Raw genomic sequence first — 22102 nt, 5'->3', positions numbered from 1 at the left:
AACAAGATATAATCTAACTGCCTACTAATTAGGCACTTATCCCATGTTCATCACTATGGCATACGAATGAGGCAATCTATATAACACTCCAAGATCCTGAGAACATAAAAAGTAAAAGTAAACCAAGGAGGCAAGATGTATCTGTAGCCATGTTAGAAGAGGACGCAGGGACTGTCCTAGGGCGACACTGGCCCTTTAAGAAGGAAGATGCCAGGGCACCTGTGACTCATCAGCTGGTTCCCAAGTGGGTTTTCAGAGAGGGCACCTAGGCCATATAAATGGGAGACAGAGGGAGACATTGCTACAGGATTAGAGCAGTACGTGCACAGCCTCGTCTCCCCACAGGCCCAGGAGGTTCACCCCCTCCTTTATACTCCAGGCAGGAGTGTCTGCAGCATGGAGCCAGAATGGTCCGCGCTCCACGCTGAGCGAAGGGGAAACGGAATTTCAAAACCGTGCAGGGCTTTAGAGGGGAGGTGCACATACCTGTATACCTGGCCGCTGGGCAGCAGAGTTCAAAACAGTGACCAGAGCAGTCACAGTGGGGCATTGTGGGATGCCTCCCAGGGCCACTGAAGTGGACGTAAGTAACAGCGTCTACACTGACACTACGTCGACCTAAGTGCTATGCCTCTCTTGGAGGTGGAGTGATTAAGTCGGCATAGCGGGCAAATTACGTTAGTCGGAGCAACGTTTTAGTTTAGACACTTACAGAGTTAGGTCGATGTAAGCTGCCTTGCATCAACCTCTTTGTAGTGTAGACCAGGCCATAACTATCACATCTCAGGGAGGCAGAGTAGCTGCTGTTTTAAGTGTAGACAAGCCCGGAGTATATTTGCCAGACCTGAGGAAGCTCAAAAACTTGTCTCTCTCACCAACAGAAGCTGGTCCAATAAAAGATATTACCTCACCCACCTTGTCTCTTTCCAGGATTAATCATTTCCTAAATCCTTGAGTTTTAACAAACAAAGCCAGATGTCTCTTATGTCATCAAATATTAACAGCTACCACTTACCAGGCATACAATTAATTTTGTAGTTTCTAGTCTATGAACAAAGGGCAACACGCTTTCATAGTTGGAGAGAAATATCTCCCTACAAGAGGATACAGAATGAACACAGACACATTTTAAATGTTCTGAACCTTATTCAATGGGCATGAAAGAAAATAATGCAAAGCAAACAATACAAAGTCAAATTTAACTTTGACTGGTCCAAATGGACAAGCTTCTTTTAGTGCCTGGATTATACAATTTTAGTGAGGAACAACTGCAACCAGACTGCTAATTCAAGAGACCTGCCACAAAACAAAGAGCTAAGAAAACTCTTACCCTGAAGATGGGCAGCTTTCTCTCAGACTTGGTGAGTTCTCTGTCATTTATCTATGTACCAAGTACTTCTCATTTATATCTAAAAATCCAGCAGGGGGGCAGCGAAAAGGGAGAATATTGGAAGGGATCTATTCATTTTCATGCTCCCTGTACTTCTAGAGCGACAATCAAACTCAATAATTTAGTCATTTTAACACTTTTTTCCCCAAAATCAGAAAAGGAAATATGCTACTTGACACTGTTTGTTCCCAAAATTTTATTGTTCTAAATTTATATTATCCTATTTTCAGAGATATGCAATCAGTGAAGAATGTTCAGTTATTCATTTCAACGTAGTTAGTGACCCAAAGTTAGAAAACAAAATAAATATTTTCAAACCCTGAATACCTATATTTGACAGTCACATGCAGCTGAAGAACACTTACACTGAGAAATATCCCTCTAATTTAAAGAGCTTTTTAAGGTATATATTTTAGCATTTCAAGGAATGATTTGTTGTTCAAATCCCCTGTTAATACAATATTACTAAGAATTTTGTATGTGCAAGGATGAGGCAGCAAGGCCAAGAACACCCTGAACATACCAAAAACTTGTCTTCTATCTTCCAGGTTCAGTATCGGAAACTATTTCCAATGATTTTTGTATTGGGAATTGGTGGAACCTTCTCATATGGCTTCCAAGTTTCCATGATCAGCTATCCTTCCATGGTAAGCATAGCATCCTCTTGTCATAAATATAAAGGGAAGGGTAAACCCCTTTGAAATCCCTCCTGGCCAGGGGAAAGCTCCTCTCACCTGTAAAGGGTTAAGAAGCTAAAGGTAACCTCGCTGGCACCTGACCAAAATGACCAATGAGGAGACAAGATACTTTCAAAAGCTGGGAGGAGGGAGAGAAACAAAGGGTCTGTGTGTCTGTCTGTTGCTGGGTCTTGGCCGGGGATAGACCAGGAATGGAGTCTTAGAACTTCTAGTAAGTAATCTAGCTAGGTATGTGTTAGATTATGATTTCTTTAAATGGCTGAGAAAAGAATTGTGCTGAATAGAATAACTATTTCTGTCTGTGTATCTTTTTTGTAACTTAAGGTTTTGCCTAGAGGGGTTCTCTATGTTTTTGAATCTAATTACCCTGTAAGATATCTACCATCCTGATTTTACAGGGGGGATTTCTTCATTTCTATTTACTTCTATTTTTATTAAAAGTCTTCTTGTAAGAAACTGAATGCTTTTTCATTGTTCTCAGATCCAAGGGTTTGGGTCTGTGGTCACCTATGCAAATTGGTGAGGCTTTTTATCCAACATTTCCCAGGAAAGGGGGGGTGCAAGTGTTGGGAGGATTATTCATTGTTCTTAAGATCCAAGGGTCTGGGTCTGTAGTCACCTAGGCAAATTGGTGAGGCTTTTTACCAAACCTTGTCCAGGAAGTGGGGTGCAAGGTTTTGGGAAGTATTTTGGGGGGAAGAACGCGTCCAAACAGCTCTTCCCCAGTAACCAGTATTAGTTTGGTGGTGGTAGCGGCCAGTCCAAGGACAACGGGTGGAATATTTTGTACCTTGGGGAAGTTTTGACCTAAGCTGGTAAAGATAAGCTTAGGAGGTTTTTCATGCAGGTCCCCACATCTGTACCCTAGAGTTCAGAGTGGGGGAGGAACCTTGACACCTCTACAGCTAAATTCATAGTGTCAGGTTCTGGCCTGGGGATGTTCTTCAAGACACCTTGAAATTCTTTCCTCAACTCCTTCTGTTCTCATTCTGTCCATGAAAAACAGTAAGAATAGTTTGTAAAACCCCAAAGGATGACAACTTAGCAGAATTTATTCAGGATCATGGACATTTCTAAAAGAACAGAAGACTAACCACACGAGAGACTTTTACTAGAAGGTGAAGGCTCATGTGAGTTGCTACTCTTTAAAAAGCGTCTATTTCATTGCATGTATCCCTACTAATGGGAGTCTCATATGGGTCTTGATGGCGTAAGTGTCTCTTATAGTGACTAGAACATGAAAGAAGCAAAGATACAGAGTGAAACTCAATGTACAAATTAAAGTCTAAGCACTGAACTATTATAGCTAAGTAAGTGCCTTCATCTCCCATACCAACTTCATTATAATACTTCAGCTGAAAGAAGATAATTCAGAATATGGAAAGAATTGGTTCAACGTACAATATAATTTTTTTTCTAAATTAGAATTTTTAGACCTAAAATTTTTAGATAGAATAAAAGACCTTATTGTCACAGTTCAGGGCACCTGTATCTGTAATCCCCCTCCATGGTCCAGCAAGAGCACCCAGTGTAGGGTCCCAGCTCCTCAGGCATCAGCTTTCTTAGGCAGAGATGTGTCTCTCCCCCACTTGACCAAAATATTTCCAGGCTGCACAGCCCACTGCTTACACCAGGATATCCCCACAGCAAGGCAGACTGCCTACATGACCAGCATTGACACTTCTGCTTTGTCTTCAGAGACAAACAACACTATAAATCGCCAACAGTCACAGGTTACCACACAGCTCTTTATAAGCAAGCACGCTTATTCTTAAGGTAAAAGCATTACAGAGAATACATTAAAACAATAAAAGCACCTACATGCATATTAATAAGCTTACCAGAGATCACCCCAACTCCAACAAGGGCCCTCGCAAGTGAACAGTTCTTCAAACCTCACACAGGGGTTTTTCCTGTAGTCACCCATTCATCACTAAAATGCAAATGTTTTTGCTCAGAACAAGAATTTTCAGTTTTATGGGACCACAGTAGCCCAAAGACCTCCCACCCCTCCATAAAGATTGGGGCTCCCCATGGGCTGGAGGTCCAGTCTATTTGCTGGATTAGAAAGAAGACCATGAGACAGTTTTAGCTCAGGCTATTTAACCAAAAATCTTTTGTCTGTTGGTCCCTGGAGAATCCAGTTTGAACCAGTATATGCAAGCCTTTCTCGACGTGATGGTAGCTCATTGGAGGTGTTACAACCTGAGTGAATGTGTCCAACTACACCTCACTATTCTTAGTTCCTGGTCTTAGTTCCCAGGGCTTAATTCCTGGGCTGTCGTGCCCCAGCCCCATAGAAATACATATAATCCCTCAACAGTACATAAACATTTGCATTAATACACTGATCTCCTAAAATACTTCAGCTTAATTCAATGAAGTTTTATTTAATTCAGTAAGGTTTGTAGTGGATATTATCATATTTGTCACACTTATGATCAGTATAATTGGTAATGAAACTCCTTCTTCCCCCCCAATTTTTCTTTCTAGTACATCAAGAACTTCATCAATGACACTTGGCAAGAGCGATACTATTCTGTCATCGATGAGCAGACCCTCACATTACTGTGGTCTTTCATTGTCTCTACCTTTAGCATTGCGGGATTCTTGGGAACTATCAGCTCAAGATACCTGTCTGCAAAATATGGAAAGTCTGTATCAAGTAAAAAGCACTTTTAAAAACTGTCCCCTATAACAAAGTAGAAAAATTATGTTTGGCTTTGAGACAATTGTCCCTATAGAAAGGAAGAATAGTCTCTATTTTTCTAGCCAAAGTGTTGCATTATTTCACACCATCCCTCCAATTAATGAATATATTTCAGTGACAGTTCGCTATTTCCCTCTTTTATCCAAGTGTTCAGTCCACAATACTGATTAATACCTTTGCAAAAAAATGTCGATTAAAATTGACTGTAAAATTGGTCTGTTAGCTAGTGCTCCGCCATCCCATGCAGGAAACAAGATTTTGATTGCTGTCAATGCTGCAATAGTAAGTGAATCAGCTTCTGGAAAGGAATACTTCATGTTACTCAACTTTCATCCTGCCAGTGAATTAACAAAGGGCACTGACCTTCTCCAAAGGGAGGTCTGACTAATCCTGCCTGATCAAAAGGATACAAGAACAAATGTACTACATACATTGACAGGGAAATTACTGTCCATTATTTTTAAATTCAAAACAAATACATTAGATTCCTTAGCTCCTGTAAATCAGCATAGTTTAACTGACTTTATTATACTTACCTTTATTTGATAATCTTAACTGGCACAAATTAGCACCTTTCTTGGAAGTCTCAGTAAAAACTAAGGAATGAATTAAAATGGAGATACAGCTCCTCTTTTCACCCTGAGAAGTGGTCCCTCCAAAACATGGTGAAGGTACGTTAGTGGAATAGGGCAGAGAAACTTCCACTGACTGATGTATCTGTTCAGTAGATAAACAGGATATTCCATATTTCACTGCCATCAAACGTAATCTCTTTCATGAGCACTATACTCGCATGACCAGAAAACATAATATCCAGTAATGGGTTTGGCTCAGGAGGAGCTGTTATGTTTCTAGGGGGAAAAGCCCTAAACTAAGAAGGATTTAGAAAATAAAATACATATTTATGAAATGTCCAAGGGAAAATTACTTACCTCCAGTTACAGAGACAAGGTGGGTGAGGTAATATCTTTTATTGGAGCAACTTCAGCTGGTGAGAGAGACAAGCTTTTGAACTGTTGTTGGCAATCACCCATTCTTGGGCCTGTGGCCCTGCATAAAGCCAGGATGGGAACAATCCAGTCTCAAAGCTGTAGAGAGCCAGCCCTGCAATGAAACATAGGTATCAGGCACTACTCCATTTTTCATCCTTTTCACACAGTGGAAAAAGAACAACTACGAAAGGTAGCTTGAAATTTATTCAAGGTGTAAATTACTTTAGAAAGGAAAACATTTATATAAGGATAAAATGCCTTTGAGTTTTCTAGGGTTTTTTAAGTATATACACAGGGTTAACAAATGGGGACTCAGAAATATATATAAAAACTAAAGCAGTAAAAGGAAAAATAGAGACATCCTGAAAAATTAAAATTCCAAGAAGGCAAGAGAATTTGGAGGCCCCAAGCTTATTCATAAAGAGGTTGTATAACACCAATAGACCTAATCGTCACCCTTGTCTAGAGGTGGAATCTAAGCAGTTCTGCTTAATGAAACACACACACAGAGAGCTCTGAATATCTCCTGGATGGAACTGACTGCAGGCTTGCTATCACAGCAAGTTTCACATCAAATCAGCCTCAATATGACCTTGAGATGAAGCTTGGTCAGATTATAGCAACAAGAGACTCAGCCACAATCATGCACACATGGTCTCTTAGAAAGAGTACAGCCATGGATGACTAAGGCGGAACTTCAGCAGTGTCTTTGGAAGTAATATAGAATATTACCATGACATTTTAAAAGAAAGAAAAACTGAGCTCTCAAATTCAGAATGACTAGGTTGAATGAGTGTCAGGGAGTATCTAGTATAAAAATCTCTCCTTTCGTCCAGCAGTATAGACCACATGCCTTTTTTCCCTGGGAGATGGATTTTCTGATGTATGTCCTCATTATACTGTTCAATTTTAGTGCATCCTTGAGGGGGGTAGTCAATTGTACAGAATTTCTAGGGGTGAAAGTAATATTAAACTCTTACCGGTATGGGGGCCGGGCCTCCCCCAGTCAGCCCATCCACGCTGCCTGGCCTGTGCCGCCCGGGGCTCCGGCCGCTGCAACAGTAGCGGCAGCCGGGAGCCCCGGGCCCTTTTAAATCGCCAGCCCTGGGGCAGCTGCCCCTTTTCCCCCTGTCGGCAGCCCTGCAGCAGCGCTTTAATGTCGGCTGCGTATGGGCCAGTACCTGCTTCTTACCGGTACACCACACTGGCCCGTACGGCCTACTTTCACCCCTGAGAATTTCTATCAATCAGATGGTATAGTCCCTATTGGATAATACTGAAGACTCAGACGCCCAAGGCAACCAGGTGTAAATCATCCCAAGCCTTCTTCCTGTAAAAGCTGGCTAATGTGCATGTCCTTGGGGAATGAGATATGACCACATTAAGAATGCTTCCTGAAGTTGCTGGGATTCTTCTCCCCTTAGCAGGCATAAGAGGAAGGGTGGAGGAGGGAGGCACAAAAGAGTGTAAAAGGCCAAAGAAAAGAATGGGTCAAAGTTCACGGATACAGCATAGCTGCTAGCATCAACGACGATCATCAATCAGCACAGATAGCACCAATAAAAATGAAGATTAAACAAAAAATTTTGGGGGGGGTGTGGAGATCACGGGTGTTGCCAGGATTGTTGGCGATCTAATCCAGGTAGGAGTAAGTGCCTCAATATTTTTTCTTTTTAAATAAAGGAGGCTGACATTCAAACACGGGTAAAGGATATAGACACTTTAACTGTACTGGATGTGTCCTTCACAAACTGTGTTCAGAAAGGAACCGTTTAGGAGAGCACTGTGGGGTTCCTCTGCAGGGATAGTGCCAGACACCCTTTGAGAAACCAAAATCTCAGAACTTTGAACTTAAAGAATTCCCAGCAAATGGCACAGATCCATGAGTGGGAGATCTGCTGGGATGGGTATCTCTGAAGAAATAATATTTCAAAATTTTCATTACAGTCTCTGCTTTACCTGACTGAAGTGTTCCCCTATATGGTGGAATAGTCTACTTTACGCTTAGATTACCCAAAGGTTCTCAAACTGGTGGTTGGGACCTCTCAGGGGGCATGAGGTTATTATGGGGCGGGTGTCGCGAGCGGTCAGCCTCCACCCCAAGCCCTGCTCTGCCTCCAGCATTTATAATGGCGTTAAATATATAAACAATGTTTTTAACTTATAAGGGGGTCGCACTCAGGGGCTTGCTATGTGAAAGAGGTCACCAGTACAAAAGTTTGAGAATCACTGGATTACACCAATTTCGGTATCAATTTAAGTAATGGCTCAACAGCCCGGCATAAGCAACTGCTAGGTCCCACTTGCAAATTCTTGATTCAATGATAAAGTCACCACTATCTGTGTATTCAGAGGATAAAAAGAGGGTATTTGGGGAAAGCAAGAGAGAGATAGTGTTGCCAGTTTTATGAAAGTCTCTTATGTGCTGTTCCAGAAAGAAATGTCTCATGTTCAATAACCTGCTTCTGATAGCAGCTGCATTTTCCTGGGGCTTCAGTAAGATGGCAAAGTCCTTTGAGATGATTTTGATTGGACGTTTCCTTTGTGGTTTTAATTCAGGTAGGTTGTGTTTGATTTCTACTTGTATAATAATCAGTTGGGATCCCCCTGCAAGGCTGTAAAACAGAGGCAGGATCAGTATTCCTAAGTGTCAAAATGAAAGGGGTCAATAAATTGTTATAGGGAAGAAAAAAGAGATGATAACCCAAAGGATATCGGATAAAGGGGTTAAGAGAAAGAAATAAGAGAATGCATTTGATTGCTTGAGACTATTTTCCACATAATAATATTCCAGGCTAAGGGAAAACACGTTGGAAGAGTGAACTTTAAAAAAATGGGTAATAAAGCTGACAGCAGAAATATTGCAGGCTTGCAAATAATAAAATAATAAATAAATAAAATGTTCACTTCGTACTGCTAGTATCCTGCCCAGACTGAAACTGTTTGCCTCTTATATCTTTTATCCCTAGGTATGGTTATCAAAATTACATCTCAGTCTGACTACACAGAATATAGGAACAACTTCAGTTAGATTTCTTATTTTTTTAAGGAGTAAACGAGAATTCATCCTCTTTTTTATTTTAAAAAGAGTTTTGATCTTTCTTAATTCCACTCAAACAGAAGAATCCTCCATTTAACATTAGTTTGTGGTATGGAGCACAGAACTGATCCTACTTCCATCGACGTTAATGGCAAAACCCACTAATTTCAGTGGGACTTCAGTTACATTTTCCTTCTTTTAAACAAACTTGTCCTTCCTCTTTTCCCCTATTCAAGGTGTGGGTTGCAGTTTACATGGCCAGTATGTGGCAGAAATTTCCCCTAAGAAGCTGCGTGGATTTACAAGTGTCACTGTCTTGTTTTTTGCGAACATGGGGAAATGCTTAGGGCAAATTGCAGGACTAAGGTAAAACAAACATATTTATCTTCACATCTAAATTTCTGAGACCGGACGTGGGGGATATCTTTCTATTCATTCTCTATCTATCCATTGTTATCCCATATAGTTTAATTCAGTCTCCCTATCTATCACTCAAAAACATTTGGTAAGTTTCCCAGAACTGTTTGGGGTTCTTTTGGTTCTTGTTTTAACCTATTCTCTCTAGTGAACTTTTAGGAACTGAATCCTTGTGGCCTTTACTGATGGCTATCAGTGGAATCGCAGCATTGGTGCAGCTGGTCACTCTCCCATTCTTCCCTGAGTCTCCATCCTACCTACTGATGCAAAAGGGAGACATGGAAGGCTGCCAGAAAGGTAACATGGACCACCTTAACTTACTGCTTTTTTCCTAGCTTCTGTCCAGTTACTCAAGCTGGAATCTTGGAAGGGGAAAGGATTACACAACATTTTGAAAAAACAAAATACCACTTCTACATTGTACTTTCTTAATGCTGTCATCAAGACAGTTCAGATACAAGTATTAGTGGGGGTTAACATTGTTATTAAAACTAGTGGCCATCATTTCTTTACTCTGATATATAACTAGTGCAAAAATTAACATTAATGCTATACTGAGTTGTGGTTATAGTCAGAAAAGTGACAGGGTAAGAATGGTATCTTACTATTGAACAGATCTGATCCCTGTGTGTTTTCTGAGCGGTAACTTTTTTCTTGTTAAGAAGGTAAATATTTTTCTGTCTAAACTACTAGCCAACAACAACATTGCACAGCAAACTAATAGGTAGTAACTATAATCAACTGAGATATCTATGAATGTATTTAAAATTAAACACTTTTTAAAGCCAGCTGAAATCAGACACCTTTATTTTGTATAGTTTTTCATACTAATGGTATCCCAAAATACTATCCTAATAGACACTAGATAAGTTAAAGAATTTGATGATAAAGCCAACAACAGAGAAAGAGAGAAATGAACAGGCATAGGCAAGCAAAAAATTTAAAAAATGACATTTGAGAAAAAAGCAAATGAATGAGGCAGAGAAGTAAGAGAAGATAATTTCAGACAGCAGGAAATGGAAGGGAAAGGGTGCTCACACCAACAGTGTGGAGATTGTGAAAGGGAGCAGAAAAGATATTGTTAAATGAGGAACTGCTGGAAAGTAGGGAGCAAAAAGAGGTCAGGGTTCTACGTTTCTCTTAAAACAGGACAGCTACTGATATTATCAACACCTGACAGGGAACAAAGTTCATGTGCATCTTCACATAAGCTGAAGTGTGGATGACTGAACGGATGGTCCTATATTTACTGATTCAATTAAAGAGTGACAGGGCAATGGATGGGTTTAATAGAAAGCATGGTGGAGCAATCCATCAAACAATGACATAAGAACTGACTGATGGATTGAGTAATTGACTTATTCACTGCATACTTTGATAAATATGTATTATAATGATGGAACAATGGATCAGATGTGGATGGATGAACAGATTAGCTATTTAATATCTTCCTTAATTATCTGGAGGTTGAGGAACAGCAAGTTGAAGAGATTTAGAGAGAATACCCTCTTAGTGTTCTGAACACCAGTGAGCACAGAGAAATAGTAAAGAAGGCTTAGAAATATTGGTGTGAAATAAAAATAGATTCAACAAGGGAAAAATTATAAGTTAATATAGCCCACGGTGGAAAAAACTAATTCAACAGTGAATGAAGAAAACTAGTAAAAAGAAATGCCAAAAGAGACATATGGATGATAGTGGTGCAGTAAGCAAGATATTGTGGTTGCTATGTGCTCTGGCTGGAGGGGGTGGGGGGAAAAACTGTGTCTTTAAATTATGAAGCAGAAAGGAATCACCCTCTGCTCCATCTGGTCCTGGTGTTACTACTCAATATGATTAGCAAAACTGAATATCTCAACACCAGGAAATATTGACAAATTGAAAGGAGTACAGAAAAGAGCAACAAAAATGACAGACTGGGGCGGGAGGGTTTGAGGAAAGATTAAAAGTGATAAAATATACAGTTTATCTAAGAAATACCTAGAGAGAGACTGGAAACATGGTAATCATCTACAGGTATTTGAGTACCAAGAACGGAGAGCTTTTTACCTGTGTTTATTGAGGGGTAGCCATTAAAAAAAAAAAATTTACAAAAGACATTACCACAAAAATTACCACATTTTCCCTTATACTTATAAAATAGGAGATCTGTGGTAAAGTTTAATGGTTCTATTTTCACTAGAAGTAATGGTATAGCATTAAGATTTCTAAGATTATAGAATTAAGATCTTAATGATAAGTTAAAAAAATGCCAAGAAAAACTTTGACTGCAAGCCAAATTCAGAGATGAATCAAGTGTAAATCAATGATCTTCCACCTCCCTCCCTGTGTAAAGTAGACCAATTTAAACACCCTTAGAAATCAATACAATGTGTGAAAGTTGGTCTAAGGGAGACTAAATTAGTCTACGGAGGCCTAATGTACACATCATTTCAGATTTCTGCTCACACTCCCTTGGAGAAAATTAGACTCTTTGAAACTCAATCTACTGACGGACATAAATTACACATCCTTACACATCATTTCTCAGTTTGGCCCCCCTTCTCTACCTTTGAGTCTAAGACAGTGTATAATACACATCAAAGAGGTGAAAGAAGGGGAGAATAAGTAGGCTGTACCTTAATGTTAATTTAAAACTAATTAGATTGACCCTCCTATTAAGCATTTTTTTTGCATCTCTTCCCACCCCTTGTGTACAAGTTATACCAACTTAGATTCTCTGAGATTCAGTGGCCCAAATTCAGAGGTAATGTATACGGAATGTAATTTATACATTAGAAAGTGGGTGAGAGTCTAATGGAGTTGATTCTAAATTGTTATAAACTTAGGCTGCTTTAGATTTACATACTTCCACATCTTATTTTGGTCCAATGATATTATTAATAATAGTTACTGTTTCTGGTAGCAGCCACTACAAGTGCAGGAAGTAAATGATGTGGAAAAGATCAATGGTTGTCTGACCCCCCACCCACTTATACATTATATAGCCCAGTGTTTCCCAAACTTGGGACACCGCTTGTTCAGGGAAAGCTCCTGGCGGGCTGGGCCAGTTTGTTTACCTGCCGCGTCCGCAGGTTCGGCCAATCACGGCTCCCACTGGCCATGGTTTGCTGCTCCAGGCCAATGGGGGCTGTGGGAAGTGGCGCGGGCCAAGGGACGTACCAGCCGCTGCTTCCCGCAGCTCCCATTGGCCTGGAGCGGCGAACCGCAGCCAGTGGAGCCGTGATCGGCCGAACCTGCAGATGCGGCAGGTAAACAAACCGGCCCGGCCCGCCAGGGGCTTTCCCTGAACAAGCGGCGTCCCAAGTTTGGAGAACACTGACATAGCCTAATGCATAGTACAGGTGGGTTGATGTCACAGATCTAGTGTTCCCTCCTCCCTTCTTCTCTGCTTCCGACCCAAGTTCAAAAGATCTGGATTCTCTCAGCACCTAGAAGGAGAGAGGATTCTAACTAACTGATCAATGGCCATGCACGGGAGGACTGGATGAATCCACTGATCAGTTAGTAAAGGACTGGAAGGCTGGCGAAAAAACATCAACGAACAAATTTAATGGGTTTATCTGTTTGTTGCGTAATAATTTTGAGAGTTTTTCCTTTACAGCTTTGAAGCAGCTTTGGGGTGAAGGGAATCATCAAGGAGCAGTAGATGATATGGAGAAGGAGCAGGCTACAACAAAAAAAATAAAACCCATGAATGTCCTGGAACTCCTAAAAGACCGATCCTTGCGATTTCAGTTGTATTTATTGATCACTGTTGTTGTTACCATGCAGCTTAGTGGTATCAATGCAGTTAAGTATTTGCCTCACTTTAAACATTATTATAAGTCATCACTGAGGAAGCAACACATTGTAATACCAGATGTATTCAAAGATATGAGGCGAGCTCACATAGTATAAAGATTCCGCAAACTTTAATGCTGCCAAAGCCCTGACTCAAAACAGCGCCCGCCTCCCCTAAAGGTACAGACAAGTACACAGTCCAACAAAGCATGTTACATTTTCCAATCCCTTAACCTCTTTCAAACCACATCCACCAACACTCTAGTTAATGGGAGGGGAAGTCCATTACAATATGCACACTTAATAGTAGGAGGAGTAAAAAATTCGTTTGAAAGGAAAGAAATCTAAAACTGATAAAGGGATTACACTGTATTTGAAAAAATGCATAATTAATGCACTCAATTCACTGCCACGTAATATCACTTAGTCCAAGAGTTTAGTAAGACTAAAAAATGATTTGACATTTATATGGACAATGAAAACAACCTCAGTTCAGTATATATATTTGTAATTTACAGAGTTATATATACCCTCATGCTTCAGGACACAAATCTGCAACTAAGTGATGGGGATTAGGAAGAATCTTTTGCTACGGGCAGTTTATACTATAATTGTCCATTACGGGGATTCCTAGGCTGAGTTTAAGGCCAGAAAGAACCAGCAGATCATGTAGTCTGATCTCCTGCACACCACAAGCCACTAACCTCCTCCCCCCACCCAGCTACCTCTACATTGACCCCCAATAACCTGGATTAAATTTAAGTATTACAATCCTCCTCCAGAGACTAAACTATTGTGTGCTACAGGCAGAGAACTGCACCAATGCTCAAGGCCCCTGTAGTGGCATGGAACTGATTTTGAGAGATTATATCCAAATGAACTCTTGCACCTTTCTCTGAAGAATCTACTATTAGCCGCTTTCAGTAAAAGAATACCAGGCTGGTTAGACCCAACATGGCGATATTTATGTTCCTGTGTAAGTCTTCAAGACCATTGGGCACTGTGAGTTCTGTGTTTCAACATAATAACGTTCCACTGGTTTGTTGCACTAACTTTTTTTCCCCAAAACTCTTAAGGCCACTGCAGAATGGGCAGCTATAGGTATGAAGCTTTCATGAAACCTGCCTAACTGTAAACAACTGCTGCCCTACTTTTATTATTATCGTGGTTAAGGATACAATTTTTCTTCCTTCTGCAGCCAGAAAAATTGGACCAGATCTCCAGCTGGTGTGAATCAGTTCAGCTCCATTGACTTCAATGAAGTTACATCAATTTACACCAACTGAGACTCTGTTCTAAGGATAGTAGGCTTTGTACATTTGCACTATGGGAACCTGTGACATTTTGCAAGTCTGCAGTTGAATGTCTGGGACTCAATCCTACTCACCTCATTCACGTGCAACTCCCCTGAATTTCAAAGAAAGCTGTGTGTGAAAGCGGGGAAGGGGTTTTGACCCTTCAATTCCTTTCTCCTGATTCTCAATTTTCCATTTACACTGGCGGTGAGGGGTTTATGCCTTACAAGGACAGGCAAACTTTACACAGCTCAGAATGGAAGTTGAACACAGATTAGGATCATAATATTTTTCTATTACTATCTTGAGCCAAAAATACTCAAACAGTTTGTAATTCCCCAGCTCCTGATTTTGTGACTTGGCAAAGTAATGGACTTTCATTATGTCCACAAAGTTGGAAAGCTCTTTAGGTAACTAATCTTCCACTGAAACTATTAAAATCTGTTCCCACGGAAACAACTTGACATAAATGTTAGAGTAAGAGCTCAATATTAACTAGATTATTAAGAACAAACCAGGTTAGTGAGTGAGACACACTCTCTCTGCTACCTGGCCCATTACTCATAAACAGTCTTGCACAGGTGTGCTTCAGTGATTTTTTTTTAAACTATTTCTTTTGTTACATTTCCCAGATCTATTTCTATGCCTTTGATGTGTTCCGTACAGCTGGATTTACTGAAGATCGTATCCCCTACATATCTCTGGGAGCTGGGATCTGTGAGTTCTGCGCCTCCATAATGTGTGTAAGTCACATTGCAGTGGGAGTTGGCATATGTAAAATTTCCATTACCTGGGTGGTGGACAGTTCTCTGAATCAATGAAAAGGGAGGCTCTATTTCTGCAAAAGGATTTTCCAGTATGAAGTAGTGGGCTTCTCTCTTGTTCTTTGACTGCATCAGGTAGTCGAGTATAGACAAGGTGCCAGCATTTCTATCTCCATGTGATCTAACCTTAATCAAAGCAAGTTCAGATGACATGGCGGAATAAACAGCAGCAGACACTAGTGCCTTGCCTACACGAGCGCTTCGACCATTGCTCTCACTGGAGGACCTCTGCTAGTGGCAGTGCAATGGAGGGAAATTATAATTTTAAAAAAGCTCTGGCATTCAGATCCATAAAGGACATTGCATCCCCAGCTGGTAGTAACACAATTTACTGGAACATCTACAAAATAGGGGAGCTCCCTGAGAGGTATGGTGAAGCTTGGCAAGTGAAAAGAAGATGTGGTAGAAGAACTTCAACTTTTTACTCTGGGCCAGTTTGAAGGCTGAGTTTAAGTTCTTGATCAAAGTAGCATTGAGGCAAAGGTGAGGACCAGACCTCTCGATCCTCTTAACCTCAGGATATGTGCCTCTGATTCTATCTCTGACAATCTCTTCACTTACATACTTACTCACCCCATGATCCCACTTCGTGTCTATTCAAAGAGAGCTCATTCTATGGAATTCACCTTTCTCGGAGTTCTAGGGAGCATCTACACAACAGGAAGAGCAGAATAGGCTCCTCAAAAGGACATCATTTCTGTTCCATGTCTCCTTTCACTTGAGAGGGACACCAATTGCCAGTTCCATTAGGAACTTGCTTGAAAAATATTTGGAATCAGTGAAAACTAGAGAAGAGACAGGTTCTGCACAAGAAAGAGCTGCTGGCACAATGGGACTACTAGTACTGTTTTTCAAAGATTACAAGGCCAAAAGGGACCACTATAATCCTAGTCCGACCTTCTGCATAACATAGGACTTGCCTGAATTAGTTCTTGTTTCAACCACAGCATATCTTTTAAGAAAGACATCCAATCTTGATTTAAACATTTCCATTGATGGGGAAGCTGCCACAACATTTGGTAAATTGTTCCAATAGTTAGTTACCCTCACTGTTAACAATTTGTGCCTTATTTCAAATATAAATTTGTCTAGCTTCACCCATTAAGGCAACCTCTAGCCATTAAGGAAGTTTTGAGGCAGCAGAGTAAGATACTGCGTTCAGAATGGAGATTTGCCTGATGAGGCCAAATAGCTTATTGAACCATAGTGATTACGTAACACATTTTCCTTGAAACTTTTCGTAGGGATTTTTTTTTCCTGAACAGCTCTAGTTTTCATATTGGCAGGGGCCTCATGGGAAGTCAGACACAGGAAGAGGAAAAAGACAGAAGGGCATATGCCAGCATCCCTAACCAAAATATAATTCTAGGATATAGAAAAGCCCAATGAAGTCGAATCTGATTACAAGCTCATGGACCTATTACACACAAGATAGATAAATCCTGGTGAAGAATATCAATATAAAAGACAAATAGGAAAAGTAATTTTAGTGTCTTTTGCATTTTTGCATTTTGTGCCCTTCAGAGCTTCATCATTGATAAATTTGGCAGAAGGATGCTGCTGTTGTGGGGATACGGACTGATGGTTTTGATGCTCATGGTCCTCACAACAACTCTCTCCCTGCAGGTAAAGAAACATTCCCTTTCTGTGTCCTTGACCAATAGCTTCCCTAGTTGGGATTCTTGTCTGCAAGAACAAATATCTACAACATTCATTCAGTTAGTTCTTAAATATTCTATTTGTGATTTTCAGAACAGTCACCTCCAAAAAAGGAGAGAAAATTTTCTTCAGGCTGAGACTCCTTAAGGTTTTCCAAACCATGCTGGCAAGAAATCAGCATGGAAGTCTATTAAGGTATTAACAAACACGGTCTATTGTCCCTTTGTCTTCCCCTTTAGCATCAGTTCTTCTGGATGCCCTACTTCAGTATTGCTCTAATTTTCTTGTTGATTATCATCTTTGCAACTGGACCAGGTTAGTACATAGATGTGAGGAGAGAGAGAGAGAGAGAGAGAGAGATTGGAAAAAGAATGAATAATCTAAATATACTAACATAAAGGGGCTATATACTGATATCTGAACAAATTAAATTCAATATAAAATATAATATTTATAATATTTTGCACAATTATAGACAGTGTTTGGTGTGCAGATTAATAGTAAGTATTACTATTCATCCCATCACCCTTAGGAATGGCCTAATAGCCATTCTGGCAGCATGTTCTAGCCATGTCCCTTCCTTTCCCAATACGCTCCCTACACTGGGAGTTGACACAGTCTAGAGCCATTCTAGCTGCTCTGTGTTGCCTGGGAAACACCCTTACAATGGAGGTTTTGTTTGGAAGCTAATTCTACTAACTATATACTCTTAAGAATCTCACTGTAGATCAAATTTGAAATATAAAGGCTCTTATATGTGAATGTTAGTAGCATGACCTTGATTGGATCAAACCTTTATAAGTTACACTGTCATAACTTCTTTAGTGTCAGGGGCTAGACTATTTACTGCAATAAAAATTAAACAAGAAAAGTTCTTTCAAGTGACACTGATCAAAAAAGGAAGTTTACCAATGGAAAAAAAGCTGAGTTCCTCCACTTGGAAAGTCAGAAAAAAGAGCTTACCACTAAAAATACTACTGACTGTACATGGACGATTAGAATTCAATGCCTCTGATTCGTTTTTCCCCCCACTTAGACCAGTGTAAACTCGTGGTAATGCCACTGATGTCAATGGAGTTATACCAGTCTAAAACTGGTGTGAAATTGGAATCCAGTCTAATATCGGTAAACTTTACACTAAAATTTCACTGGATTTAAATTAGCTTACAAATGAACAAACATTTATTTTTACTATTTAATTATTAATCTGAGAAATCTTTTCCTTTCCAGCTGGAGCTTCATTCCCACTCATGCCTGAACTCTTCACCCAGTCATCCAGATCATCCGCATTAGTGATCTCCATGTCTCTACACTGGGTAGGACTCTATGTGATCGGGATGATTTTCCCATATGTAGTGGTAAGTGAATCTAAACTTGAGGGTGCCTGATTAAAAAAAAAAATTTTGGAGAATATTTCTGTGCCAAAGCAATGGCCTCACAACACACCAGCATATCAGGAAACCTGGGTTTTGGAATAACCATAACATCCTTGCTTCCTAGCCAGGGGTAGACATGCCTTACCACAGAAATTAGCCCTTATCAAGGAGGTGAAAAGTGAGAGATTGCTCCGTTCATAGAGTGCCACATGTTCCTCCAGATCACCATTTGAAATTAAGATATCTGCTTTAAAAATTCCCAAACTACAACAGTCAAGGGTCATTAACTTATTTTATTTTCTCTCTTTTGGTTTTCAGAAAAGCCTCGGTACCTTCTGCTTCCTTATTTTTGTGGGCTTCATTTCTATCTCATGGATTCTCATCTACAGGTTCCTTCCAGAAACAAAAGGCAAATCAGTCATGGAAATCAAAGAGGAATTCAATCATTTAAATTTCAGGAAGAAATCTGTCCAGGACATGGGAGAGAATCCTTCTGAAAAATATATCTCATGTACCAAGTTATGACTGGACAGAAGAGGAGTAATTTCTTAAAGGGACAGAAAAGGGTGTCACACACAGATGAATATAAAAAAAGTGTTAGCTTTAATATTTTACTCCTGTTATTCTGTATTCATATTCATTTCTTCGTGCAAACAGACTTCATAGAAGATCACCCTATGTGATTCTATAACATGAGTGTCTTTCAGTATCTAATGGACACCATCACTAGTTACACAGTAATGTGCATTTCATGTGAAGATTCCAGTTTCCAAAAAACAAATCAAATGTGTACTTGCATACTTTTAAAGTCACCCAAACCTTAACTCTGCCCATGTAATACCATTGTGAGGACACTAGGACAATCTGGCTTTGCAATATATACACATATTATAGATAATAAATAAGACAGTTTATATGCCTGAATTTGTTACCCTGTTGGTCACTTTGACTGTGCTGTCCTATGGCTCAGTAACCATGTTGATGGAGCACACTTTCATCCAAAATGGGTAACTCATAGGCAACACTGAATCTGAGAGCCAAATGATGTTAAAACCAACAGAATATCACTTAAGTTTGTATTCCTGAAGTACCATCATTTTTCCTATCCTACAATTCAGGTTGGACTGGGTCAAACACAGCTGTTTGCTTATGCACTTAATCGAACCGTTCTAAACCTTGTCCAATCACTGTCAATGAGGGTTGGTCAAGAGTTTACGGACAATGGTTTTTTTGACAGAAAATAGCCCGATTTGCAGAGGTTTATCAGGTCCAGGATGAGATTTCCATAGTGATTTGAACCTGGGTCTCCAACATGTCAGGAGACTGCCCTAATCAATAGGCTATATCAGGAATTCAAACCTGGGTGTTCTATATCCCAGATGAATGTTCTAATCACTGAACTAGAGCGCCAGTCTCTCTCTCTCTCCTCATTTTGTTGGAGCTGCTCAACTTTGTATAAATAATTAAATATTCATTAGCCAGACAAGGAAAGATACTGATGGAAACAGAGATTTGAACCTAGGTGCCCTATTGTAGGGACACTTACCTACCACTGGGCTCCTAGCTATTCTGAGCGCTCTCTTTTTTTTTTTTGGCAAGGCATTTCAAAAGATCTTGTTTTCTTTCTGCATTGAAATGAAAACAAAATTCTGAAACCTCAGTTTAAGAAACAGTTCTTGTTTTCCAGTCAAATCTACTGAAAATATTTTAATTCAATGTAAACAATACAAAAACATTTGGAAATGTATGAGAATGGCATGGTATGGCATTCTATGAGCAACTTGGTGCTGAGTCACTTTCCTGATCTCCGTTACTCACAAGCAAGTGAAACAATGCCCTGTGGAACATTAACAAGACAACTGACTAGAACTGATATTTGGAGCACAGGTCAATTCTGAAAAACGCACATGTTTTGGCAGCAGGTTTCTAAGAAACATGTATTCAGATGACTGGAATGGCGGACGGGTATAGAGCAAAATACACTTCTCAATGCATTTGCGATATATGTCATGAATTACTCAACAGTGAATTGGGTAAACATAAATGTCAGTATGTTTAAATATTTAAATGTTAAAGGACCTGCTCTTCCCTTCCTGTTTTAGGTTCAGAGGGAATGAAAATAACCAAAAGCCACGTACATATCCTAAAATCTGTTGGACGGGAAGAACCACCAATATGGCACATTGTCCCCTCCTTCCGGAGGGTGAAAAACTCCACATTACAGTGCATAGCAGGTCTAGAGCACTGAGAATCTACACTATGCTCCAGTGGAAGCATGAAGGGGGACTACAAACTAGATAGTTACTCAAAAGTTTCAAGAATATGAAAGTAATCTTCTTTAAAAGAAATCAGCTGTCTGGTGAGACCATGCTCTAGACCTACACAGTAAGGGTAAGTCATGTGAATTTGACCAATTCACACAATAAAGTCTAAATTTTTGATAAAAAATTATGGAGATTCGGGTGGGCCAAACCTGAGCAGTACTGTGACCTGGTGGTCAAGGTCACAATGACTGGAGCAGGGAGCCCGGCACAGCCCAATGGGGGACAAGAGCCACCGCTATGCGGAGAGTCGCAGACACACAAAAAAGTCACAGACAAGACAATAACGCTATCGGTGACTTTCATGCTATGAGAAACTTTGCAACCTTACTGAGAACCAGGTTAAAACAAGACAACCACAAGAAATGGAACTGACTTTGCAAAGAACAGTGGTTATTAGCAGGAGTAGTGAAAATGATGCTTCCTAAATTAGTGTCAAATTGAAGTGTTAAAGTAGTAAAACTGAAGAGTATCTAATTAAAAATGCACACTGACGCACAAACAGAATAAAAGGGTGGGATCAAATTTGATTTCTACAAATGTGGAGGTAATTTAAACACAAAAGTTGTCCAAGCACAAGGATAGCCGTGTCAATCATACAATAAGAGCACACGGTCCGCAGACGTGAGTTATTCTCTTCACAAAGTAGTGCAAACCAAAATACATTCATAGACACAGAACTGGAGGACCAAGTTCTGATAATGAAGAAACAGAAAGAGCTTTGTTGGGTTCTTTTATAATTCACAAAGCAAGTTTCCATAACAGATTGGTTTGTTGTGCTGAAAATAAACGAACAAAAAGTGAATTTCAAAAAGCATATAATGGAGCCCAGTACAATCATATCAAGCAAACAGAAAATGGTCGTGACTACCCCAATGTTAAAAAGTAGTACGTTTGTTTCATCCTGAAGTCACAAAAGGAGCCCATGTGGCACAGCTACGCTATCATTTCTGTATAAGGAAAGATGCCAGTCAATAGATTCTGAACTAGAGGTATAATATCGCATCGTGCTCGCCATCATTCAGCAATGCCATGAATAAATGCTCACAGGAATGATTGCTGAATCTGTCAGCATTATTTCATGAAGATTCCCATGTCATGCTAAGAAATCCCCTTGGAGCAAAAAAGGGGCATACACAGGCAGGCAATGACAACATAGCAGAGATGATACACTAAAAGGTAATGAATTCACAGAACTTCTTCATAGGAAGACAGCCCTGGAGTCTGATTCATCTTTATCAGTTAAGAAACAATAATTAATATTCCATCATGAAAAACCTGCCATTCCAGACCAGCCATGGCTTGCGTAAAATAATTCTTCTAAACACAAATAAGACCCCTTTTCCATCTCTTAGCTCTATAGCATTTGTGTGAAACCTTAACTCAGAGCTGGACCATTTCTCCTGAGCCATTTTTATCCCTCATATCCTTCACAACCAGAGAGGCTTACGTTTGTTCTTAGAACAATCCAGAGAAAGGTTAGGCAGAAAGGACCCACCTAATTTTGTTCCTGCTTGGCTCCAATTCACAGAAAAAACAACTATAGGAGCCAGCGAAAAGAACAGGAGGACTTGTTCTTGTTCTCACCTTAGAGACT

The 22102-nt window shown here is 40.0% G+C and overlaps 1 protein-coding gene across 1 annotated transcript; it reads left to right on the top strand.

Moving 5' to 3' along the window:
- Positions 1-1337: 1337 nt before the first annotated feature.
- Positions 1338-18709, top strand: LOC144275588 (solute carrier family 2, facilitated glucose transporter member 11-like). Its single transcript, XM_077834959.1, has 12 exons — positions 1338-1361; positions 1939-2037; positions 4582-4742; positions 8225-8349; positions 9067-9196; positions 9396-9544; positions 12852-13039; positions 14958-15068; positions 16674-16775; positions 17048-17123; positions 18039-18166; positions 18503-18709. Exons 1-12 carry the CDS (start codon positions 1338-1340, stop codon positions 18707-18709), a joined length of 1500 nt encoding a protein of 499 aa, XP_077691085.1.
- The last annotated feature ends 3393 nt before the right edge of the window (positions 18710-22102 follow it).

Source organism: Eretmochelys imbricata, chromosome 15 (assembly GCF_965152235.1).
Source record: "Eretmochelys imbricata isolate rEreImb1 chromosome 15, rEreImb1.hap1, whole genome shotgun sequence".
Classification (NCBI taxonomy): Eukaryota; Metazoa; Chordata; order Testudines; family Cheloniidae; genus Eretmochelys; species Eretmochelys imbricata.
This window is presented reverse-complemented; position numbering and strand designations above follow the sequence as displayed.